This window comes from Periophthalmus magnuspinnatus, chromosome 13 (assembly GCF_009829125.3).
Source record: "Periophthalmus magnuspinnatus isolate fPerMag1 chromosome 13, fPerMag1.2.pri, whole genome shotgun sequence".
Lineage (NCBI taxonomy): Eukaryota > Metazoa > Chordata > Actinopteri > Gobiiformes > Gobiidae > Periophthalmus > Periophthalmus magnuspinnatus.
This window is the reverse complement of record NC_047138.1, coordinates 22,399,769-22,422,223: the sequence shown is the minus strand read 5'-3', so window position 1 is coordinate 22,422,223 and position 22,455 is coordinate 22,399,769. Positions and strand designations below refer to the sequence as shown.

Here is a 22,455-nt window from a genome sequence, read left to right as displayed (position 1 = left end):
TTTGGAGTTCAGGAGATTGTCTTGACCAGGACTACACCCCTAAATGCATTGAAGCAACTGCCACGTGATTGGTTGATTCGATAATTGCATTAAGGAGAAATTGAACAGGTGTTCCTAATAATCCTTTAGGTGAGTGTATATACACATACACATGTCCTTACTCTCACATCTTGTGTAAATGAAACAAAACACATGTTTAACACACAAATCCTACATATTTAGGCGGAGTTTTTCAAATTGAAAACACTCCACCTTGTGATGTCATGTCATACAAGAAATGCTCCACTGTGTTTTTAAACTCCATACACCTTCACTAGAAGCATTTAGATGATTTCACCCCAGGAATTGCCCATCTCTACAGAACTGTAATCGCCCGGATAGCAACTTTAGCGGTTAAAAGAGGAACAGAGCAGAGCTGAGACAATTAGTCCAGTGCAGACCCAAGTGCGTTTATTTTTCACCATAAACTTTACAAAGAAAAAAGAAAAAAAAGTTTTAAAAAAATCAGCCTTTGCAGTACCTGTTATACATACAGCACCCTCTCACATAGCCACTGAGATTGTTCCTTTTATAGAGCCTCTCCCTAATTGGGTGAGCCCATTCGGTATAACAGGTACTTCTTTCTCAAATCCAGTTCTCTTGTTAAAATTCAGCTCCAATCAACCAATGTAAGAATTTATTCAATGAAGTTGTTAATTAAAATAGAGCTCCGTTTTACTTCAATTGTTTTAATAGTGGAAACTAATCACGTTCCCCCACAAAGCTAAAATATACAACACCCCTCCTTGTTAACCCCCAGTGGTCTGCCCCAGAACCTTCTTAAGGTGCTTCGGCTACCCGGGGACTCATTTGGCCGAAACACCTAAGGCAGACAACATGGGTAAGTTAAAATTTGCACAATTACAATCAATTCAGTGATACACATTTTGTCACACCGGTAAACTGGACTCAAATGCAACACGAAGTGAACCGTCAAATGTCTCAAACTACAACAGAAAGTGTCCTTTAAGCAGGTAATTCAGAATATGCTAAATCAGGGACTAAACAACTGAGGAATAAAGTCTTATTTAATGTCAACGAAAAGCTCTTCCACACTGGGGATTCAAATGGGGAAACAGGCTGGACCAATAAACTCAGGAACAGGTAACTCCAACAGATATAAATGCAGGCACAGAATTGCAGAAATGCAAACAACAGAGTATATCAGAGGAGCTTGAAAGTTGCTCTTGTCTAGTCAACAATCTAGCAAGAACTAACTGAACAGAAGCAGTATATATAGGCTACCCTGAGCTGATTAGCACAATGAGAGGCAGCTGCTGGGAAACCAGGGAGGTAACAAAAGAAGGGCCGGAGCAGGCTGAAAAACGGAGCCGGACTGAGGAAAGAAAACAAGCAAACAGGTAGAACTATGACAGAACCCCCCTCTCAAGGGACGGCTCCTGACGTCCAAAAATCAAAAGCCAGAGCCAGGTGGGTGGAGGGGGCCCTGGAGGAGGGTCAAACTTATCAAACAGGTCGGAATCACACAAATTAACAGAACGAGACCCACTGCCAGCCACAAATGTATTCTCTGATGGATCACCCAAGACTACTGGAGGGAAAAACATGAGACCTTGAGCCCCTTGAAGGTTGATCCGGATGTTGCTCGTGGAAGGCCGCAATGAGACGTTGGTCCAAGATATAGCTAGCGGGCACCCATGAACGCTCCTCTGGACCAAAGCCCTTCCAATCAACCAGGTACTGAATGCCCCGACCACGACGTCTGGAACGCAGGAGGCGCCGCACAGTATAAGCAGGCTCCCCGTCAATCAGACGTGTTGGCGGTGGTGGAGGTAAAACAGGAGCAAGAGGGCTTTCAAGGACAGGCTTCAATTTAGAGACATGGAATGTCGGATTGATACGCATGGCTCTGGGTAACTTGAGGCGAGCAGCCGCTGGGTTGATCATCTTCTCAACTTCGAAGGGCCCAATGAATTTGGGTGCAAGCTTCTTGGACTCAACCCGCAGTGGAAGGTCCTTAGTGGATAGCCAAACCATATGACCGGCCTGGTAAACAGAAGCCTTCGATCTTCGGCGGTTAGCTGAAGCAGAGTAGCGCTGTGCTGTGCGGAGAAGGGCGGTTCAAGCCTGTCTCCAGGTTCTGTAGCAACGCTTGATGAAGGCCTGAACAGAGGGATATGACGTTTCCTTCTCCTGTGACTGAAACAAGGGTGGCTGGTACCCGTAAGCACAATGAAATGGGGAAAAACCAGTGGAAGAACTCTTCAGTGTGTTGTGAGAGTACTCAACCCACAGTAACTGCTGGGACCAAGAGGAAGGGTTCCTTGAGGCCATGCAACGCAACACTGTCTCCATCTGCTGGTTGATCCTCTCCGTTTGGCCGTTGGACTGAGGGTGATAGCCAGATGACAGGCTAACAGTGGCCCCTAGAAGAGAACAGAACTCCCGCCAGAAGATGGAGGTGAACTGGGGACCCCGATCGGACATGATGTCAGTGGGGAGTCCATGCAGCCGAAAAACATGCTGCAACATGAGCTCGGCTGTCTCTTTGGCCGATGGAAGTTTGGCCAGCGGGATGAAATGGGCCATCTTACTAAACCGATCAACAACAGACAGGATAGTGGTGTGTCCATGTGAAACGGGTAAGCCAGTGACAAAGTCAAGGGATATATGGGACCAAGGCCGGTGAGGAACAGGAAGAGGAAGAAGATGGCCGGCAGGCGCTTGGTGAGTAGATTTGGACTGGTTACAGACTTGACAGGCATTGACAAAGTCTTTGGTGTCTTCCTCCAGGGTACCCCACCAGAACCTTTGTCGCAGGACCTCCTTAGTTCGCTGGATGAAGCTGGTGAGCTTGGAACTGTGAGCCCACTGTAAAACGTCTGACCTGAGATGCTGTGGAACATAAAGAAGGTTGCTGGGACAGGTGCTGGGGCCAAAGAATGGTTTCAGGTTCAGCAGTGGGGCCCTCAGAGGTGGAGAACTGGCGAGACAGAATCAGGCTTCGTGTTACGTGGACCCGGACGGTATGACAGAGTAAAATTAAATCTGTTCAAAAACAATGCCCACCTGGCCTGTCGGGGGTTGAGGCGTTTAGCAGACTGAAGATATTCCAGATTCTTGTGATCGGTCCAGACCAAGAATGGAACCTTGCAACCCTCAAGCCAGTGTCTCCATTCCTCTAAAGCCAACTTTACAGCCAGTAATTCTGTTACCAATGTCATAGTTCCTCTCTGCAGGTGCTAAACGTCGTGAGAAAAAGGCGCAGGGATGTAGCTTGAGGTCATCGGGTGCCTTCTGTGACAACACAGCACCCACGCCTACATCTGAGGAGTCTACTTCGACCACAAACTGCCCTTCAGGATCAGGAACTCGAAGGATGGGCGCTGTGGTGAAGAGGGTTTTCAGCGTTTTGAAGGCCACGTCCGCCTCTGGTGACCACTTGTAGGGCACCTTGGAGGAGGTGAGCGCTGCTGGGCAAAGAGAATGGAGCAGTTGGTCAAAAAAGGATTACATCCTTCAGGATCTCCTCCATAGCGTTCAGGTGCGCCCACTTGAGGTTCAGAAACAGGGCCAGGCGCAATCACCTCAACAGAAGGTTGTGGGGCAGGATTAGGTGGAGCGGGAGCTACAGCGGTGACTAGCTGGGTAACAGTGACTGCTAGCTGTTGGATCTGAGCTGTCAAATTAGCTATGTTTTGTTCGCTACTAGCAGTGGACTGACGAGCTGCTACAGCAGCAGCCGCTAGCTCAGCCTGGTGTTGCTGCATGCTAGCTTCAAGTCTAACAAGCCACTCCATGGGGCTCTCATCGTGTACTGAGTCCATACTGGCTAGATTGTTCTGTCACACCGGTAAACTGGACTCAAATGCAACACGAAGTGAACCGTCAAATGTCTCAAACTACAACAGAAAGTGTCCTTTAAGCAGGTAATTCAGAATATGCTAAATCAGGGACTAAACAACTGAGGAATAAAGTCTTATTTAATGTCAACAAAAAGCTCTTCCACACTGGGGATTCAAATGGGGAAACAGGCTGGACCAATAAACTCAGGAACAGGTAACTCCAACAGATATAAATGCAGGCACAGAAATGCAGAAATGCAAACAACAGAGTATATCAGAGGAGCTTGAAAGTTGCTCTTGTCTAGTCAACAATCTAGCAAGAACTAACTGAACAGAAGCAGTATATATAGGCTACCCTGAGCTGATTAGCACAATGAGAGGCAGCTGCTGGGAAACCAGGGAGGTAACAAAAGAAGGGCCGGAACAGGCTGAAAAATGGAGCCTGACTGAGGAAAGAAAACAAGCAAACAGGTAGAACTATGACACATTTATCAATAAAACATTTTAAATGCTTGTGTATGCTTGTGTATGGCAATAAAAGTCTTCTGATTCTGATTCTGATTCCTTTCTGCTAGCCTCCATGATGGTAATGGACTAGCTACATTACAAGAACTAAATGTAAAAAGTAGCTGTTAACTTGAAAACTACCACTTCATGACATCACAAGCTGAAACATTTTGAGCGTTGGAGCTGTAGACAGAATAAGCCATGTTGTAATGTTGTTACCTCATCAAAAATATACCTAGAATTTTGGTTCAAAGCTCACAAGAGTCTATTTTGCATAACACAGAACTTTTAACTTAAAATATTATATCTGTCCAAAAAGTGTTTTCAATAATTCTCACATTGCTACAGACAATAGAATAACAAGTCTATTGTGCTCATTCTGACTGATACATGAGGACAAAGTCATTCGCAGCAGCAACATTGATATGAAACATACCATTTTCTTTTTCTGTTTGGACCCATCCTTGCAGACAAAAACCACAGCTGTCTTGAACACTGGGATGAAAAATAAAAAAAGTTAAAAAAGTATAAATAAATAAAAATCTTTCTGCAGAGGGGATTTTTCATATAGTATGAAAAATTCGACAGTACCAAATATAGCTATCTGTGGTTCCTTCTTCCATTTCCCCAATGAGGCTGGAGGGTTGAGCCATGTGACTGTAGTGTGTAGTAAAAGATCTCCCATGGACAGATCAGCAACCTAAAAAGCAACAAAATGTCAAGTTCAAATTATGTCAAGTTCAATTTAAAAAATGAACTGAATTCATGCAACCACTTACCTCTTTCTTCTCCCCAATCTGCTCTGTAATGAGTTGATCAAAGACAGCCCCGAACTCCTCGTGAATCTTCTGCATTTCGTTGATGTGGCTGGCCACTTTGTTCATAGCTTTCATGGCAACTGCAGACAAATGGCGCACAAAATGGTTAGGTTTCAGAAGTGGGGTTTTGACTCTCAAAAGAGCTTGTATTCTAGCTTTTTGAACAAGTTGGGTCAATTTCTCACAAGTTTTGTTGATGCGTACACCAGCAGATTGCAAAAAAACTACAGCTGCTGGTGTACTGAAGAATTTTATTATGTAAAAGCATTTGTAGTAACTATTGTCAAAGTTGAGAGCAGAATAGTGCAGGTTGGACAATATGACATAAAATTCCCCCCATGTGGAACAATAAGGATTTTCAATCTGCCATGTACTGGTTTTAAAATAATAAACTTACAAATGGTAGTTTTACCTTGAAAAAGAGTAAAATACAAAAACTGAAATGATCTTGATTAAAATCTGATTCATTTTTAAAACTTTTGAGCACTGGCAAATATTAGTGATCTTTAAAAACACTGCGAGACACATTGGGCAACACGTTGTGGAGGGGAGCCATTTGAACGCTTAAGAATGACATTAATAAAACAAAACTGCAACAGTCAACATACAAGAGATTTAACTATACATATTTTGTCCATGTTAGAGCAGAAGTCCCTTACTGTCCAGGTGGTAGTGCTCCTCACTGTCGGGGTCAGTGAGGGAGTACAGTTCTTTCAGCAGCAGGGGGTACTTGAGCACCCTCTGGATGGGTTTGATCAGGTATGACTCCAGGGTGGACGAGTGCTGCTGCTTGGGGTTCCTCTCATCCAAGAAGGCCTTGAAGTCTGGGTCTGATTTAGCTGCACCAAAGAGAAGCATTAACATTACACGCATTACAGAACATACTTATATTATCTTATCTTCACTATGTACTTTATCAATCAATGTCTACAGTAACAGGAAGCACAGTAGAATTAGTGTGAAAAAAAATTGCGTAGACCACATTGCACATCACTGGGCTGTTAATTAAAATCCTGCAGAGGCTAAATCGACCACTCCCCTGCCTCCTCTTGAGGAGAAGTCTGGGGAGTGTGTGTTTCTACTCCTGGGCCAAAGCGAAGTAAGTCTTTATCTGTGACGTATCTACAGAGAGGGGGCATTTACTCACCCTTAGCCAGGACCTTGGGGACTTTGGTGTGGCTGGCACAAAAGGCGCTGTAGATCTTAAAGCGATCTGCATAATAAAGGAAGGAGCCACCCAGCGAGAAGAGGATTTTCTGTGATAACAAATAAATACAGTTTCAGTTTAGTTTGTTTATTCAGACACACACAGAAAAATAAATAAAACATTGTCACAGTCACATACATAGAATTTGTTCATTGTGACTGAAAGGCATAGGCCGAAGCTAAGCTTATTTATGCTTGCCTAATTCCACATCTAAAGAATAATATACAGTATACAAAACAGAAGAAATACATTTGTTTTTATATTCTTACGGTTACCTCTGGATTTATATTTGTATATACAATAATCATTAGTAGTTCGTTTTTATCATGATCATAGGTGTTATTTTTAATCATCAACATATTATTATTATTACTATTTTGTTTTCCTATTACATAATTCATATTATGTAGTAGACAAAGTTTATACTATGTTCTTTAATGTTCAGTTCAGTTGTCATAGTAACAGTTATACTATTGCTCTATATTTTTCTAGGATTTTTAATTTATACATTTTCTTAAAGACTTTGATGTGCAGCTTTTTAATTCATTGTCCAAACAATTCCATAAATTAACCCCTGTAACTGAGATCCACATAGATTTTTTTGTAGTTCTTGCCATAGTTTTTTGGAAGATGCCAGTTCCCCTCAGATTATAGCGACTCTCTCTAGGTCTAAACAGCTCCTGGATACAGTGTGGAAGCATGTGGTTATGGGCCTTATACATAACAACTGCTCTATTAAATTCAACCAGATCGTTTAGTTTTAATGTTTTTAGATTAATAAAGAGTGGGTTGGTGGATGCATAATATTCTGCCTGATTGACAATCCTAATCGCTTTCTTTTGAAGTAAAAATAGAGGATTCATGTTGGATTTATAATTGTTCCCCCATATTTCCACACAATAATTAAGGTATGGAAGGAAAAGAGAACAATATAATATAAACAGTGATTTTTGGTTTAAAAAAGTTTTCATTTTACACATAGCAATAGTTTTTGATATTTTTGTTTTTACATTATTTATATGTACTTTCCATCTTATTTTACTATCAATGGTGATAACTAAAAATTTTGTTTCATACACTCTTTCTATTTCTATATCATTGATTTTCATTTTAATTTGTTTAGAAATTTGTCTATTCCCAAAGAGTATATATTTGGTTTTACTTAAGTTAAGTGATAGTTTGTTAATATCAAACCATTTCTTAATTATTTTGAGCTCATTTTCCACTGTATCCAGAAGTTGATCTAAGTCTCTTCCTGAGCAGTACAGACTGGTATCATCTGCAAACAAAATACACTTTAGGTTTTTCAATATGTCACATACATCATTTATATACATAATGAACAATTTTGGTCCCAAAATGGAACCTTGTGGAACTCCATGTGTAATCGTCTTTTTATCTGAGTCAAAATTGTTCATATGCACATACTGATGTCGGTTACTAAGATAACTATTTAACCAGGCAAGTGCAGTGCCTCTGACACCATACCTTTCCATTTTTTTCAAGAGTATTTTATGGTCAATGGTGCCAAAGGCCTTGCTTAAGTCTACGAAAATTCCAACTGTGTATTGTTTATTGTCCGTTGCTGTTACTATCTCTTCCACTAGTGCCATGACTGCCATCGTAGTGGACCTGTTTGATCGAAACCCATACTGATGGTTACTTAATAAATTATTTTTCTCAATAAAGCTATCAAGCCTTACTGCAAACAGTTTTTCTAATATTTTTTAAAATTGGGAGAGTAATGAGATGGGTCTATAATTAGTGAACAGGTATCGGTCACCATTTTTAAATATGGGAATTACCTTGGCTGTTTTCATTTTACTTGGGAAGACGCCGGTGGTAAAGGATTGATTACAGATGTAAGTAAAAGGTTTAACTATACAGTGTATGATGTCTTTAATCAATAACATATTTATATCAGAGTAGTCAGTAGATTTCTTATTTTTAAATTTTCTTACTATTTGTATAATTTCATCTTCGTGTACATTCCTTACAAACATAGAATTTGTATTTCGTTGAATAATCTCCTCATTTAACCCTTCCTTTTCTCTGGGCTCTATAATTCCATTTGCAAGGGTGGGCCCTACATTTACAAAAAAGTTATTAAATGCATTTGTCAATTCTTTGATTTTATCTATTACTATACCGTCCTTGACAAAAGGGTTTGAGTATTGGGCTTTTTCAGTCCCCTTTCTAATTATTCTCTTTAGTATTTTCCAAGTCTCTTGGATTACTATCATAAAAAATTGGAACAGCATAGATCTAATATCCCTTTTATTTAATCTTATAATATTTGTTAATTTATTTTTGTATGTTTTATATCTATGTTCGGTTTCTTTTGTTCTATATTTTATAAATAATTTATATAAATGATTTTTCTTTTTACATTCATTTTCTATGCCCTTAGTGATCCAAGGTTTTTTTTGGTTATTTTTATTATTAAGTAAGATTTTTCTTTGTGGACAATGCTTATCATAGAGTTTAAGTAACACTGATATGAAGACATTATATGCCCTATCAGGGTCACTAGTGGCATAGACCTCTTCCCACAGCTGTGACGACAGGTCCGCTTCGAGGGCAGCCATGGCTTCAGGTGTTCTGCATCTAATTAATTTATAATCTACGGTTCTAATTTTATCTATTTTAAGAAGTTGATGGAAAAAATACAAGTTCTCTAATAATTTAAAGAGATAAAATGTTTAACATTTAGGCAGTGAAGTCTCAGAATTTGTGTACACTGGTGTGTGAATGTCTAAGTGTCTTGCCCAAGGACTGAACCAATGATGTTTATGTCGAAAGCGGGATTTGAACTGCCAAACTTCGGATCAGTGGTCAAACACTACCAACTAAGTTGGCTGTTGCTCAAATATCAATAATGACAGTATTGTGGACCATGTATCCAGCTTATATGATTTTCTGGTGTAGCCTCTGATTGACAGCCCTAGTAGCACCCACATTGTAATGTCTGGGGATCCAGCTCGAGGTCCAGGTCGAGCCAGGACTGCTGTCAAGAGTACCTGACTACAGCATTATTTCATTGTGCATATTTTACTCAGGCCAATTGTAATAATAAAATAAGTAATAAGTGCAAATGTCAGCAGCAATAATGACTTGTCCCAGTGGCATACAGCGCTTAACATTTTCTGTGTACAATGGTATTTATATGAACAAAAGTACATTACAGAAGAGCTTTACATTCAGCTTTTCATCTCTGACAATTCTTTGTCAAACCTGTGCGACTCACATTAGCTATGAAAAGTAATGTGATTCCAAATGTCAAGTGTTCCATAGGTTACAATCAAGGTAGGGAAATGTCAAGTAGACTGGCATTTCAAGATAAACTGTTTAAGGATATACAATTAACATACAAGACTAATGTTCCACAGTATGGCAATAAACCTTTCTACCTTGGTCAGACAAGCAGGTGGCAAATTATTGGCCAGATCTTTGGAGAGTTGAAACGCTCATGCATGTTTTTTCCAAGATAGTTTTAAGCAATAAAATGCCCCCTAATCAAATAAATTCTAAATGTTTAATGTCATAACATGGAACATTCTAGGTAATAACATCTCCATGGAGATGATGGATCCTCAAACAGAAATGTTACCTAGTGCAACTTTAAAGGGCCTGTGTAGATTTATTGCAAACGGTCACATTTTATATAGCCCTTTTCCACCTTCAAGGCACTAAAAGTGCTTTTACATCAAGGAACCACTCACCCATTCATACACCTGTGTACACAGACACTGGGGCAAGGTGGGTTAAGTGTCTTGCCCAAGGACAGCATTCATCTGTGGGAGTTGGAATCACCACCAACCTGTGGGTCAGTGGATCTGACTGCTCAACCAATGATGTATATGTCGAGAGTCGGATTCAAATCGCCAACCTTTGAATCAGCGGCCAAACACACTAACGGAGCTACTGTTTAAAATGAACTAGCCGTTTTTCATATTTTTAATACGTTAAAAATAAGGTACAGCACCTTTAAGTAACTTTTGGGATACATAGATTTTCTACCACTTAAATATAGCAATACATTACAAAACTACACAAAAGACTTTTGCAACCTTTTGAAACTTTTACAATCCGGTAATTACTGCCAGCTAACCTCCTTGACTGTCACAACATCTCACTGAACCACACACAAGCACCAGTTGAAAGCCTGCTGTGCAGTTGGGCCCTGACTCACGACTCCAGAGATTAGGCCAGGCTCTTTGCACACTTGTTCTGCCCCGTCCATATTCAAGTCGATCAGTTTGTGCGAAACCAATCATTAGACATTCAGTACAGTATCTAAACTTTGTGGAAGAGCAGTGGGACATGGCAATGGATTTTTGTCAGCTATTCATTTCCCAAGGACGACAGTGCTGTAGTTTTGAAAACATTTTAGGACTAGTTGTTGGTATACTTTAATCAGAGTTTCAGCACATATTGCTGAATGCTATTATAGGTGCTGTAAGGTATTTTTTTTAACAATGTAATACTACCCCAGATGCCTGTAGCCCTACTCACCAAAGACCCCCACCCTGAGAGGGTCATAAAGCAATCTACAGCACTGGGGCCAAGAAGATAACATCTATGACCAGGGCCACTTCTTATCTGTGGCCCTGTTCACCAAGGACTGAGTGCCCCTCATCCTGTGAGGGTCATAAAACAATGAGATTGATTGACTTAAAAACGCACATTCAGGGATTTTGCCAAAAGGTTTTTAATGTGTAACCACATGTTGCCGAGAGGAAGACCCGCCTCACACACTGGGAGGCCTATAAAAGCTGGAAACACAAACATCTCAGGACTCTCTTCCTATCCTTTCCTGAGAGTCCGGTGCTTCATTGTTAACTTTACCTGTGATGAACTCATTAAACCCTTCTGACTTATATTTCAGTCTCTTAGTCCTCTTTGACGCTTGCATCAGAAACGAACATTTCTTACAGTGCAATGTATAACTTTTCTGCAAGGAGGGTCCGCTACTTGCTTTTCTTGTTAGGCCCAAGCCCATACAGGATGTAGGGCCTATTGCTTCCGCAACGATGAGTGCATGGGCGATGAGTGCAGACTGTCTTCACGAAGTTGTGCGCTTTGCGCACAACTTCGTCGCACCGTACACAGACTCCTGTATCCTAGCAACCCATGCCGTAGGCATGGGACATGCATATTTGTTCTTGCTAGCATGTCAGGCAGTGAGAAGCGCTCATGTCCCCAAACACACTCCTGACATCGAGCCCCATCTAAGCACCCATGCCGCAGGACGTAGGGCCTATTGTTTCCGCAACGATGAGTGCATGGGCACACATTGCTAGCATGTCAGCGTCAACATTGAGTCAATGGGCGAAGCCCATGCACTCATAGTTGCAGACTGTCTGCACGAAGTTGTGCACGATGCGCACAACTTCGTGGCCCCGTCGCACTGTGCACAGACTCCTGTATCCTAGCAAATATGCATATTTGTTCTTGCTAGCATGCTAGCATGCTTCACCCATTGACTCAATGTTGATGCATGCAGCGCGAAGCGCTCATGTCCCCAAACACACTCCTGACATCGAGCCCTATCCAAGCCCCCTTGCCGCATGCATGGGCCATATTTTTTACTGCTAAAATGAATGGGCGTCAATGGGAGGTCAATGACGGACCCCGACATCATTCGCCATTGACCCCATGGTGACGTGGGGAAGGTCGAGAGCTTTCAAAAAACATATAATAAGTCATTGTAATGTTATTGGATATATTGTTTTTGCTAAAATTATTATTTTTGTTTATTTATTTTTTATTTATTTATTTATTCTTTCTCCTGCACTTTGAGCAGGATTTTGACCCCCTGAACATATTCAAAAACTCACAAAATTTTGCCCAAAATTCAGGTCTGCTGAAAAATCTATTTTTTTATATGTTGCATAATGGCGTATGGTATAATGGTAAAAATGGCGTGTATAATGGTAAAAATGGCGTGACAGCGCCCCTTGCAAAAGTCAAAATACATTGCGTCAATGGGAGACGTCCCGACTTCAACTTTGCCGTAGAGCCACGAAATTCGGTATACGCATTCTTCAAGGGATGTCAAACAAAAAAAGATTATTATGGCCAAGCCCCCTAACAAACCGGAAGTCGGCCATCTTGGATTGAAAATTCCAAAATGCAAAGTAAGCGTTTTTTTAATCAACTCCTCTGAAGGTGCTTCACCTGCAGAGCTGAAAATCACCGTACATCATCTAGACAAGTGGGGCATCAAAATGTATCCAATTTATGATGATGCCTATCATGGTTTCCGTGCGGCGAAGCCGCAAATTTCCACTGGAATTTTTGCAATTTTCAAATTTCAAAATTTGCTCCTGTTTGCGCATACAAAGTCTGATTTGGCTCAAATTTGAATCACTTGTAAAACTTTCCTACCTGATTCTACTGTTTGTGAAAGAAACAGTAGAATCAGGCATATAGAATAATAAATAAATTTGTATGGAAGGCTGAAAATTTAGTTTTCCCAAATGTTACGAAATTTGACACCAAATTCCATTGGATCATCCCAATCAATAAAGTCAATCAGACCTACCTATGTCGTTTTTTGCACCGTGTTGCCATGGCAATGCGCCAAAATGCCAATGTTATCCTAATAGGAAACCTTCAAATTTTTCCCATTCATGGGAAAAATATTAGTTTCATGGAATAAAGTGAAATTTGCCACCTTAACTCTTCATGTCATCTTGATCAAAAAAGTCAATGGGACCCATGTCATATTTTTCACTGGGTTGCCATGGCGATGCGCAAAACAGCACGTTATCTTAATGGGAAAATTTCCAAATTTTCGTACATTTCAAAGTCTTATGACAACTTATTCGCTTCATTGAGGGATGTGAAATTTGGCACAGTGATTCTTCAGGTCGTCCCCGTCAAAAAAGTCCGGGGGGGGCCAAGTTTGTATTTTGCACAGTGTTGCCATGGCGATGCCTGGAAAAACCCAAATTTTTCCATTTTGTGCATCAGCACTTCTTTTGACTTGTTTGGTGACAAGTGCAGCCCAAAGCCGCAATAAAGCAGAGGCAAGTGCCACCCACAGGGAGTGCCGAGTCGGCCGAGTGCGAAGCACGGCCTGCGAGGGACGTTCGATGCCGCTTGCGGCTTTAATTCGAGATGTTATTGCTTTGCCTGGAATGGTCCACAGTTTTGTATTAAACGTATGTGTACATATCTGGTGTTTATTCAATCTTGTTTTTGCTGTTCAAAGATATCTTGACACATGCAGTCTTACTAGTGTTGTCAGTGTCAAAATTTTTGTATCCTAAGAATAGACTCAATACCAATTTCCATACTATAATGATGCTAAAAATACTCTAGACAATAGAATGTGATTTTCAATGCCATATTCATGCCCTTTAGTTATAGACATGACAAGTGATGGGACTATAGGCTCATTTATATGTTACAATTCAGTTACTTTTAAAAATTGGCCCTTTTTGTATTCGTATGAATGAAACCAATGTGATAATTCATTGTATCTACAAACTAACCACAGAGAAATTACCAAGATTCAGGTATGTTTAAAGTGGTTCAAACTGAGAGCTAGTGTGTTTACCATTTGAAATTATGCATAATCTAGGGTGTTTTTCACACATTAGTAGCTCTGTGTACTCACCCCAGTGGCACTAGATTTATTGGCACTTTTGGATCAGTCTTGTTCACCTGCACATCATTCACCCCAAAGATTGACAAACTTATTTCTATGACAACAAGCTTCAAGTGGACAGAGCCCCACGAGTACATTCACTTCCCCTGTATGTGGTGGTCTTTTCTTTCACCAGTGGCTAAATACACTATGATAACTGGACATGGAACAGACCCAAGCTCACCTGCACAGACAGAAGACTAGTCTCCTCACAGCGGACTTTATGTTGGCCTGAGGTCAGCTGCATTCATACCGCACTTGCCCTGCTCTGCTCCGGAGTGCACGTGAGGCCGATCCAAGTCCTCCTGTGTCAAGCTCTCTTGGACCTGCTGTTTACTGTGGTCCAAAATGCGACTGTTTGAGTGCAAACTGCCTCAAGCGCCTCTTGGAGCGAATGCTCTTTTACGACCTAACTTGTTGCAGTGTGGAAACGATCTTAATGAAATTATATTATAAAATTGTTCAACAATAATATTATTTAACTAGATTATAATGATGCCAAATATGCTTTTTGTGCACAAATCTCTCACTTGTGTTGCCTCCTCTACATCTGTGCCAATTCATGTATTGGTTCAATGCAAATCAGTCCAAAATGTATGAAATTTTGAAATAAAAAGTTCCAGCTCTTATGAATGATTCTTTTACATTAATGGTTGGAACTGTTTCATTTTTGAAAAGAGCTGACTCCTTCACAAACGTGACATCAGTAGCCTTTTCAACTTTTCAAATAGACTTTCCAATAAATTAAAATGGAAATAAAAAAACACACAACCCCATCCCTCACCTTAAACTGCTCGACCCTCTCCAGCTTCTCCAGATCTGGCACCAGCCTGGTCCCATCCTCCAGCGTTTTCAGAAATTCCACTTGAAACTCCACCATCTCGGGCAGATTCCCAAACAGCACATCCAGCTGGAGAGAGACAACCGTAGTGACATTTTGTTATCACTCCAACAGGTGTCGACTGTGTGGTCTTTTCCATTTTGTTTTTACCAATACAATAGTCAACTATTATGCAACCCTCAAATTTTAAAACCATAGAAAAACATGACTGCAAAAATCTGTGTTTTCTACTCATCACCTGCTCTCATCCTTCAGCACTACCACACAATTGTTATGTAAGCCACTTTACACTTTCAACAGTGCTGGCATTTTGAATAATAGAACAATCTCTTCTCAAGGCTTGCTGTGCAGACTAGATACATAGAATGGGGCTGAATGATTATGGGGGGAAAAAATCGAATTCAATTGAGATTAGGCTTGCGATTTATGTTTTAATAATAGGATTCTGTTCAAAGTTAACACTTTAGACAAGTCCAGAAGAATTAGCCAAAAGATTGAAATGTGAACTGACAAATAACATACACACAAGAATCACATTTCAGAACATGTTTGTACTGTATTGTCACAATACTAAAATTTCAAACTCAATTTTGATACCAAGAAATAGACAACAGATTCTGATACTAAGATGAAAATTTAAAAACATAAAATAGAATGCTATTTTCTACATTAAATAACAGTACTTTCTTTTATATTCCCATGGATTTGGATCTGTGAAAACCCTCAGTGGTCCAGGTAGGTTCCATGGTGGTCCATAGCTGTATACTAGTCTATGTGGTCAGCTCAAGATCATTCTAAAGCAATTCAGGAAAGGTTCATTTCTGTCCTGTGACTTTATTAATCTTGATACCTGCTCAAACGAGCATCTAGCTTTGATGCTAGTGTCTGTATTGATTAGTATCCGATTTTTGATACTTTTGACAACCCTAGTTTGTACAGATCTAAACTACAAGGATAGCAGTTTTTATGCAGAATAAAACAAGACATTTTGAGGTTTGTGGAGGAAATTATGGTACTTTAAAAAACGCAGATTTGCCATTCGAGTCTAAAGCTGTAATACTAGAGCTGCAAGATTAGGCGAATTGACATTGCAGGTACCTCATCTTGTGTTAAAAAGCTCTCCTTCTGCAGAGGGGTCAGGTACCTTCCTATAAGACAATTGAGATCCTGAGGACAAACAAAGCAGAGGACAACACTTAGTTCAGGGGCAGCTGCAGGAGAGCAGGATAAAGCTAAACAAAAAGAGTTTACACAAGAGTTATGAAGTCAACATACTGAAGTGGGAGGTTTGACAGTCACTTTGTTATGTATTAAGAAATTGGCATTTCAAATTAAAATTGTATAATGCAAATAATGGTAAAAATAAATAAATAAATAAAGCAAAAATATTAATACTGATAATTAACCACCACGTGTCACTCTGCTAAATTTTGAAAAATTTGATTTTGATATTAAGAAAAAGGATTGATGCACAGTACCCTGTACTCCCTCTGTGGTCTTAGAAAGATTGTTATATAGATCAAGATCAAGATCAACATACATCCAAATGTGCTGATGTACTAACTAACTGATCTGTGCTGCTGGCCAAGAATCCCTTGAAAATTCTTAAAGGAACTTTCCTGGTTAAATTAAAAAAAATATACAATCATGACCATTCTTAAACTATTCAGGAAAGGTCACACTTTCTTGACTTAACACTACAATAAGTTTAACAAGTTTTTAATTATTAATTATGACCCATTTTGTTACACCGTAACTACACTGTCTTTAGCTGATTGTGAAACATTGTGAGCTAATCAACTAGAGGCAATATACAAAAAATAATTTGAATATTCAGAAAAAATAAAATAAAAAATTACTTAAAAACTAAACCAAATCAAACAATAAAACAATGTATTGTTACATTTTCTAAGGGGAGAGACTCGAGACTCCCAAACTCTTTTGCCCCAACAACACATACATGAGCCAAACTTTACAATGTTGTACTTAACAGGACTTTGATGAAACGTACACAAGGATTTTTAAAAAATGTCTAATTCCAAGTCTGATTTATCAAAGTTTTAACTCCAAAAAAATAAGGTGAAATTAGAATTTTCTGATCAGATCTAGTTTACTCAAATCCCAAACTTCCCCTCAGTATATATATATATATATATATATTTTTTTTTTTTTTTTGTGTCTAACATGTCAACAAAAAGAAGCAAAAATTTTAAACCTAGCTCTTCATCTTCCTACTCTGGATGTTCCAAAAATGTTTGCCATTTTTACACATAAAATCCATCCATCCATTTTCCTCTGTTTATCCGGGGCCGGATTGCGGGGGCAGCAGTCTAAGCAGGGACTCCCAGATTTCCCTCACCCACTGGTGGGACCTCAAGGCATTCCTAGGCCAGCCGATAGACATAGTCCCTCCAGTGTGGGACATGCCCGGAACACCTCCCTGGCGTCCAAGTTTTAGGCATCCTGAACAGATGCCCAAGCCATCTCAACTGGTTCCTCTCGAGGCCTAGGAGCAGCTCTACTCCGAGCTCCTCCCGTGTGACCGAGCTCCTCATCCTATCCCTAAGGGTGTGCTCGGCCACCCTACGGAGGAAACCCATTTCGGCCGCTTGTATCCGCGATCTTGTCCTTTCGGTCATTAGCCAGAGCTCTTGACCATAGGTGAGGGTAGGAACGCAGATTGACCAGTAAATCAAGAGCTTTGCCTACCGGCTCAGCTCCTTCTTTACCACAACAGTCCGTTACAGCGTCCGCATCACTGCAGACACTGCACCAATCCGCCCGTCAATATCACGCTCCATCCTTCCCTCACTCGTGAACAAGACCTCGAGATACTTGAACTCCTCCACTTGAGGCAGAGACTCACCACCCACCCAGAGAGGGCAAGCCACCTTTTTCCAACCGAGAACTATGGCCCAGTGCTTGCTGCAGGACAACATGATCTGCAAACAGCAGAGATGAGATCCCGTCATTCCCAAACCAGACCCCTCCAGCTCCTCCCTGTGCCTAGAAATTCTGTCCATAAATATAATGAACAGAACCAATGACAAAGGGCAGCCCTGGCAGAGTCCAACATGCACCGGGAACAGGTCTGACTTACTGCTGGCAATGCGAACACAGTTCCTGCTCCGGTCATAGCCCCAGACCCCATACTCCCGGAGCATCCCCCAAAGGACACCACAAGGGACACTGTCGCATAGGACTGGTTGGGCAAACTCCCATGAACCCTCGGGGACCCGATGGAGAGTATAGAGCTGGTCGAGTGTTGCACGACCGGGATGAAAACCACACTGCTCCTCCTGAATCCAAGGTTTGACTATCGATCGGCTTCTCCTCTCCACCCTGGTCTGCCAAGCCAGTGACACTGTTCCCGACTGTTGCAGAGACGTGTCATCCAAGACAGCCCCACAATCTCCAGAGACCTGAGGAGCCTTCCCACCGATGAGCTTGCCAACCACCTCGGTGACTTCAGCCAGGGTGATGGACGAGGCCTCCAGGTCCCCAGTCTCTGCTTCCTCCTTGGAAGACGTGACGGTGGGATTGAGGAGATCCTCAAAGTATTCCTTCCACTGTCCGACAACATCCCCAGTCGAGGTCAGCAACTATCCATCCACACTGTAAACAGTGTTGGTGAAGCACTGCTTGCCCCTCCTGAGGCATCGGACGGTTTGCGAGAATCTCTTTGAGGCCGTCCGATAGTCCTTGCCCATGGCCTCCCCGAACTCATGGCATGCTTGGTCTGCTGGTACTCATCAACTGCCTCAGGAGTCCCACGAGCCAACAAGGCTCGATAGGACTCCTTCAGCCTGACAGCATCCCTTACTTCTGGTGTCCACCACCGGGTTCGAGGACTGCCGCCACGACATGCACCGCAGACCTTGGTGGAGGTGGAGATGATCCTGGGGGAGGCTGGGGACATGGCCCACTCGGAGTCCCCAGCCCAGCTCCCGGGGTAGGGATCAGGGAGAGCTTCTCCCTGATCCCTACCCCGGGATCAGGGAGAAGCTCTCTTGGAGGTGTGAGTTGAAGACCCCTCTGACAGAGGGCTCCGCCAGACGTTCCCAGCAGACCCTCACGATGTTCTTGGGCCTACCAGGTCTGTCCCGCCAGCGGATCCAACTCATGAGCAGGTGGTGATCGGTTGACAGCTCAGCCCCTCTCTTCACCCGAGTGTCCAAGACACGCGGCCGGAGATCAGATAACACGACAACAAAGTCGATCATTGACCTCCAACCTAGGGTGTCCTGGTTCCTTGTGCACTGATGGACACCTTTGTGCTTGAACATGGTGTTTGTTATGGACAAACTGTGAATAGCAGAGAAGTCCAATAACAAAACACTGCTCAGGTACTGACCGGGAGGCCATTCCTCCCAATCACGCCCCTCCCAGTGTCACTGTTATTACCCACATGGGCATTGAAGTCCCCCAGGAGAACAACAGAGTTCCCGGTTGGTGCACTGTCTAGTAGCCTGACCAGGGACTAGGCCGGGTACTCTACACTGCTGTTTGGCCCGTAGGCCGACACAACAGTGAGACCTGTCCCCAACCCAGAGGCGCAGGGATGCGACCCTCTCATACACCGGGGTGAACTCCAACATGTGGCGGCTGAGCTGTGGGGCAATGAGCAAGCCCACACCTGCTCGACGTCGCTGCCCAACGCCAGAGAAATGGAGAGTCCAGCCCCTCTTAAGGAGTTGGGTTCCAGAGCCCAAGCTGTGCGTGGAGGTGAGGCCGACTATATCTAGTTGGTGACGCTCAACCTCCCGCACAAGCTCAGGCTCCTTCCCCCCCAGCGAGGTGACATTCCATGCCCCCAGAGCTAGTTTCCATGTCCGAAGATCCGGTCGTCGAGGCCCCGCCTTCGACTGCCGCCCAGATCTCTTTGCACTCGCCCCTCATGGCTCCTCCCTCAGGTGGAGGGTCCATGGAAGGAACACATTACATGATGAAAAACTTGTATCTATTTGAAACTTATGTTGTAGTTTACTCACATAAATGTGAGAAATAAATGTATTACCTCTATGTTTAAGATTCTTCTTCCTGTTCCTTAAACAGCGTCTCACCTCAACTTAAACACAAATTATTTGTATTCTGTTTTAATATTTTAGCATGGGTTGATAATGTAATAAATTCGCGTTACACTGCACAGTCTTATGGGAACAGTACACATCGTAGCCCACTAGAACACAAGCCATTACAATCATGGATAAATAAGATCACAACACAAGATAATGGCTTCTACATTCAGCAGTAACTGCCTTTTGCTTCTCGTTACAGCAGTAATCCAGTTATAAATCTTGAATGTCGCACTAGTGATCATTTTAGTGCATTCCATTCCATTGTGCCACAAATTGAGATAAATAGCAACACTGCACAATACAAGTCAAAGCACCCCATTAAGGAGACAACGACATATGCTTTCTACCCTGTCCATCATTTTAAACTGGATTAACAGTCCAGTCCAATGACCCACAACATTATCCCACCCATACCTGCTGTTACTGAGTTAGGGAGCGCCCCTTTTCTGCACAGGAACAAGAATGAGACATTATCCAGACAAGGGCACAGCTGCGTCTCCTCCACATCCAGCCTAATTATCAGTAATGCCGCCGATATTCAACACCAGTATCAAATTGGTGCATCCCCAAGACCATTTTATTGTACTATTGAGGAAACATCCAACTTTTTTCCCAGTATGGATATGCTCAAATGAGCATGTAGTTTTTGTAGTAATTAGCATCTGGGTATTTCTTTGGAAATCAAGTTCTAATCAGGGTAGGCAATTTTAGGATTGCAAATTACACATATACCATGGATCTTTGACTGGGGGAGTTATTTTAATTTCTCTAAATCAGACCTGGATAATTACTTGCCACATTTCTGCTTAATGTATACAGCATACTCAAATTACGTTAGGAGAAGCATTCAACTCATTTGACCAGTGAAGGTCAAAGAGAGGAGGTCCTGGGTTCAAATCCCGGACGAGCCCCCAATTGTTACAACCCAGCTCGTGTGGGGAAGGGAAGTAACAAAAAGAAAACCAAGATGGAGAAATGGTAAAATAAAAGGTTACTTGCAAGGTTACTTGCAAGGATTTAAACCAAAAAACAAAGGTAAAGTAACTAAAACATGAATTTCACAATAAGTCTTAAAAACAAACAGAGTCAGCACTGATAGCAAGTGTCTCAAAACAAATAGCCACTACCCCTGTAGTGACTATTGTGAAATTTGTGTTTTAGCTAACTTTACCTTTGTTTTTGGTTTAAATTCTTGCAAGGTACCCTTTGTTTATATATGCTTAGTTCTTTTTGTTTAGTTTACCCTTACATTCCTGTTAATTAAATTACTTCTTATTTTACCATTTCTCCATCTTGGATTTCCTTTTGTTACTTCCCTTTTCCTCATGAGCTAGGTCATAACAATGTAATTCTTCACAGTTTTGCATAGTGGCCTAAAACAACAAAAGAAAAAAAAACACTGTTCTTATATGCATACAGGCAAATGATATTAGCAAACGTTATAGTACTAAAGCTAAACTAGATGTCCCTAAACGCCTCTCAGTAATTTACTTGCTGACATACTGCAAATCAGACAATTTCAAACGACAAGCATAGAACGCTATGACAGCCATCTTGCATTTAGACATTTCCCAAACTACTCACTTTGACATAGGTGCATTCTGTCTCCACCAGCTCTCCAATGACTTTCCGAAGCTTGTCCGCGTCCGAGAGCTGCCTAGGAGGAGTCGGAGAGGGGTAAGGAGAATCTGGGCTGGGGGAGGAGGACAGACACTCTGATGGATTCATCTCATGGAGGCTACGGCAGAACGCGGCAACTTGCTCAGTGCTCTGGAAGATGTAAAAGATTGTAGCAAAATTAGACAAATCGAGGTAAAGCTATGTTATTTCTAATGACACCTTGGACTGTTCAGATTCATGACTGGGTAGAGTGAGCATACAGAGAGGAAGCAGCAGAGGTAGGTATTAGGGAAAAAAAGTGTTCCATGCTAATTTAGTCTATTTTCAGGCTGTCAGAACAATAGTGCCAGCACCTCCTGATTTTCACACGTCGGCCCCCTCTAATGGCGCACCGGAGTAATGATTCATCAAATTCATACAAGAGGCAAAACAAACACAGCTGGATATCATACAACCACTCACTGAATGGAGTGGAAAAAGTGACGGGAGGAATAAATGTATGAATCAGAAGGGGACATGGATATTTGTTTTAGAATCTGAAAAAGGACTTCACCGAACATTCCCTGTGACTTCCAGTGGTAAACAGCCTACAGTTACTTTCAGAGAAGAGGGCGAAAAAACTGCTACTTTCAATTTAAACCTGAGTGATACTGTGTCTTTTCCAAAACTTTGTAAAAACAAGAATTTCAAGCCAACGCAACAAGCGATAAGAGACCATGGTAATATTGTTACATCACCGAAAATACAGCTTACAAACAGATTTTTACCGCTGTCACAGACTGACGTTGATGTTAATATACGAATGGAAAATTGATTTTTGTCACAAAACAAGAGCAATGAAGTTGGCAAAAGAGTGGCGGCAGACAAGCAATCTGTGCCAAA

The 22,455-nt window shown here is 41.7% G+C and overlaps 1 protein-coding gene across 1 annotated transcript in view; it reads right to left on the bottom strand.

Annotated features, from left to right (window-relative positions):
* Positions 1–22,455, bottom strand: part of LOC117379837 (rho guanine nucleotide exchange factor TIAM1-like) — a 67,084-nt gene that overhangs the window by 5,390 nt on the left and 39,239 nt on the right. Inside the window, exons 13-20 of the mRNA XM_033976551.2 lie at positions 21,538–21,723; positions 15,974–16,042; positions 14,819–14,944; positions 6,318–6,426; positions 5,830–6,009; positions 5,132–5,250; positions 4,944–5,052; positions 4,789–4,847 (exon numbers count right to left, since the gene is read on the bottom strand). Coding sequence (XP_033832442.1) covers positions 4,789–4,847; positions 4,944–5,052; positions 5,132–5,250; positions 5,830–6,009; positions 6,318–6,426; positions 14,819–14,944; positions 15,974–16,042; positions 21,538–21,723 — 957 coding nt within the window. The remainder of the gene's footprint in view (positions 1–4,788; positions 4,848–4,943; positions 5,053–5,131; positions 5,251–5,829; positions 6,010–6,317; positions 6,427–14,818; positions 14,945–15,973; positions 16,043–21,537; positions 21,724–22,455) is intronic.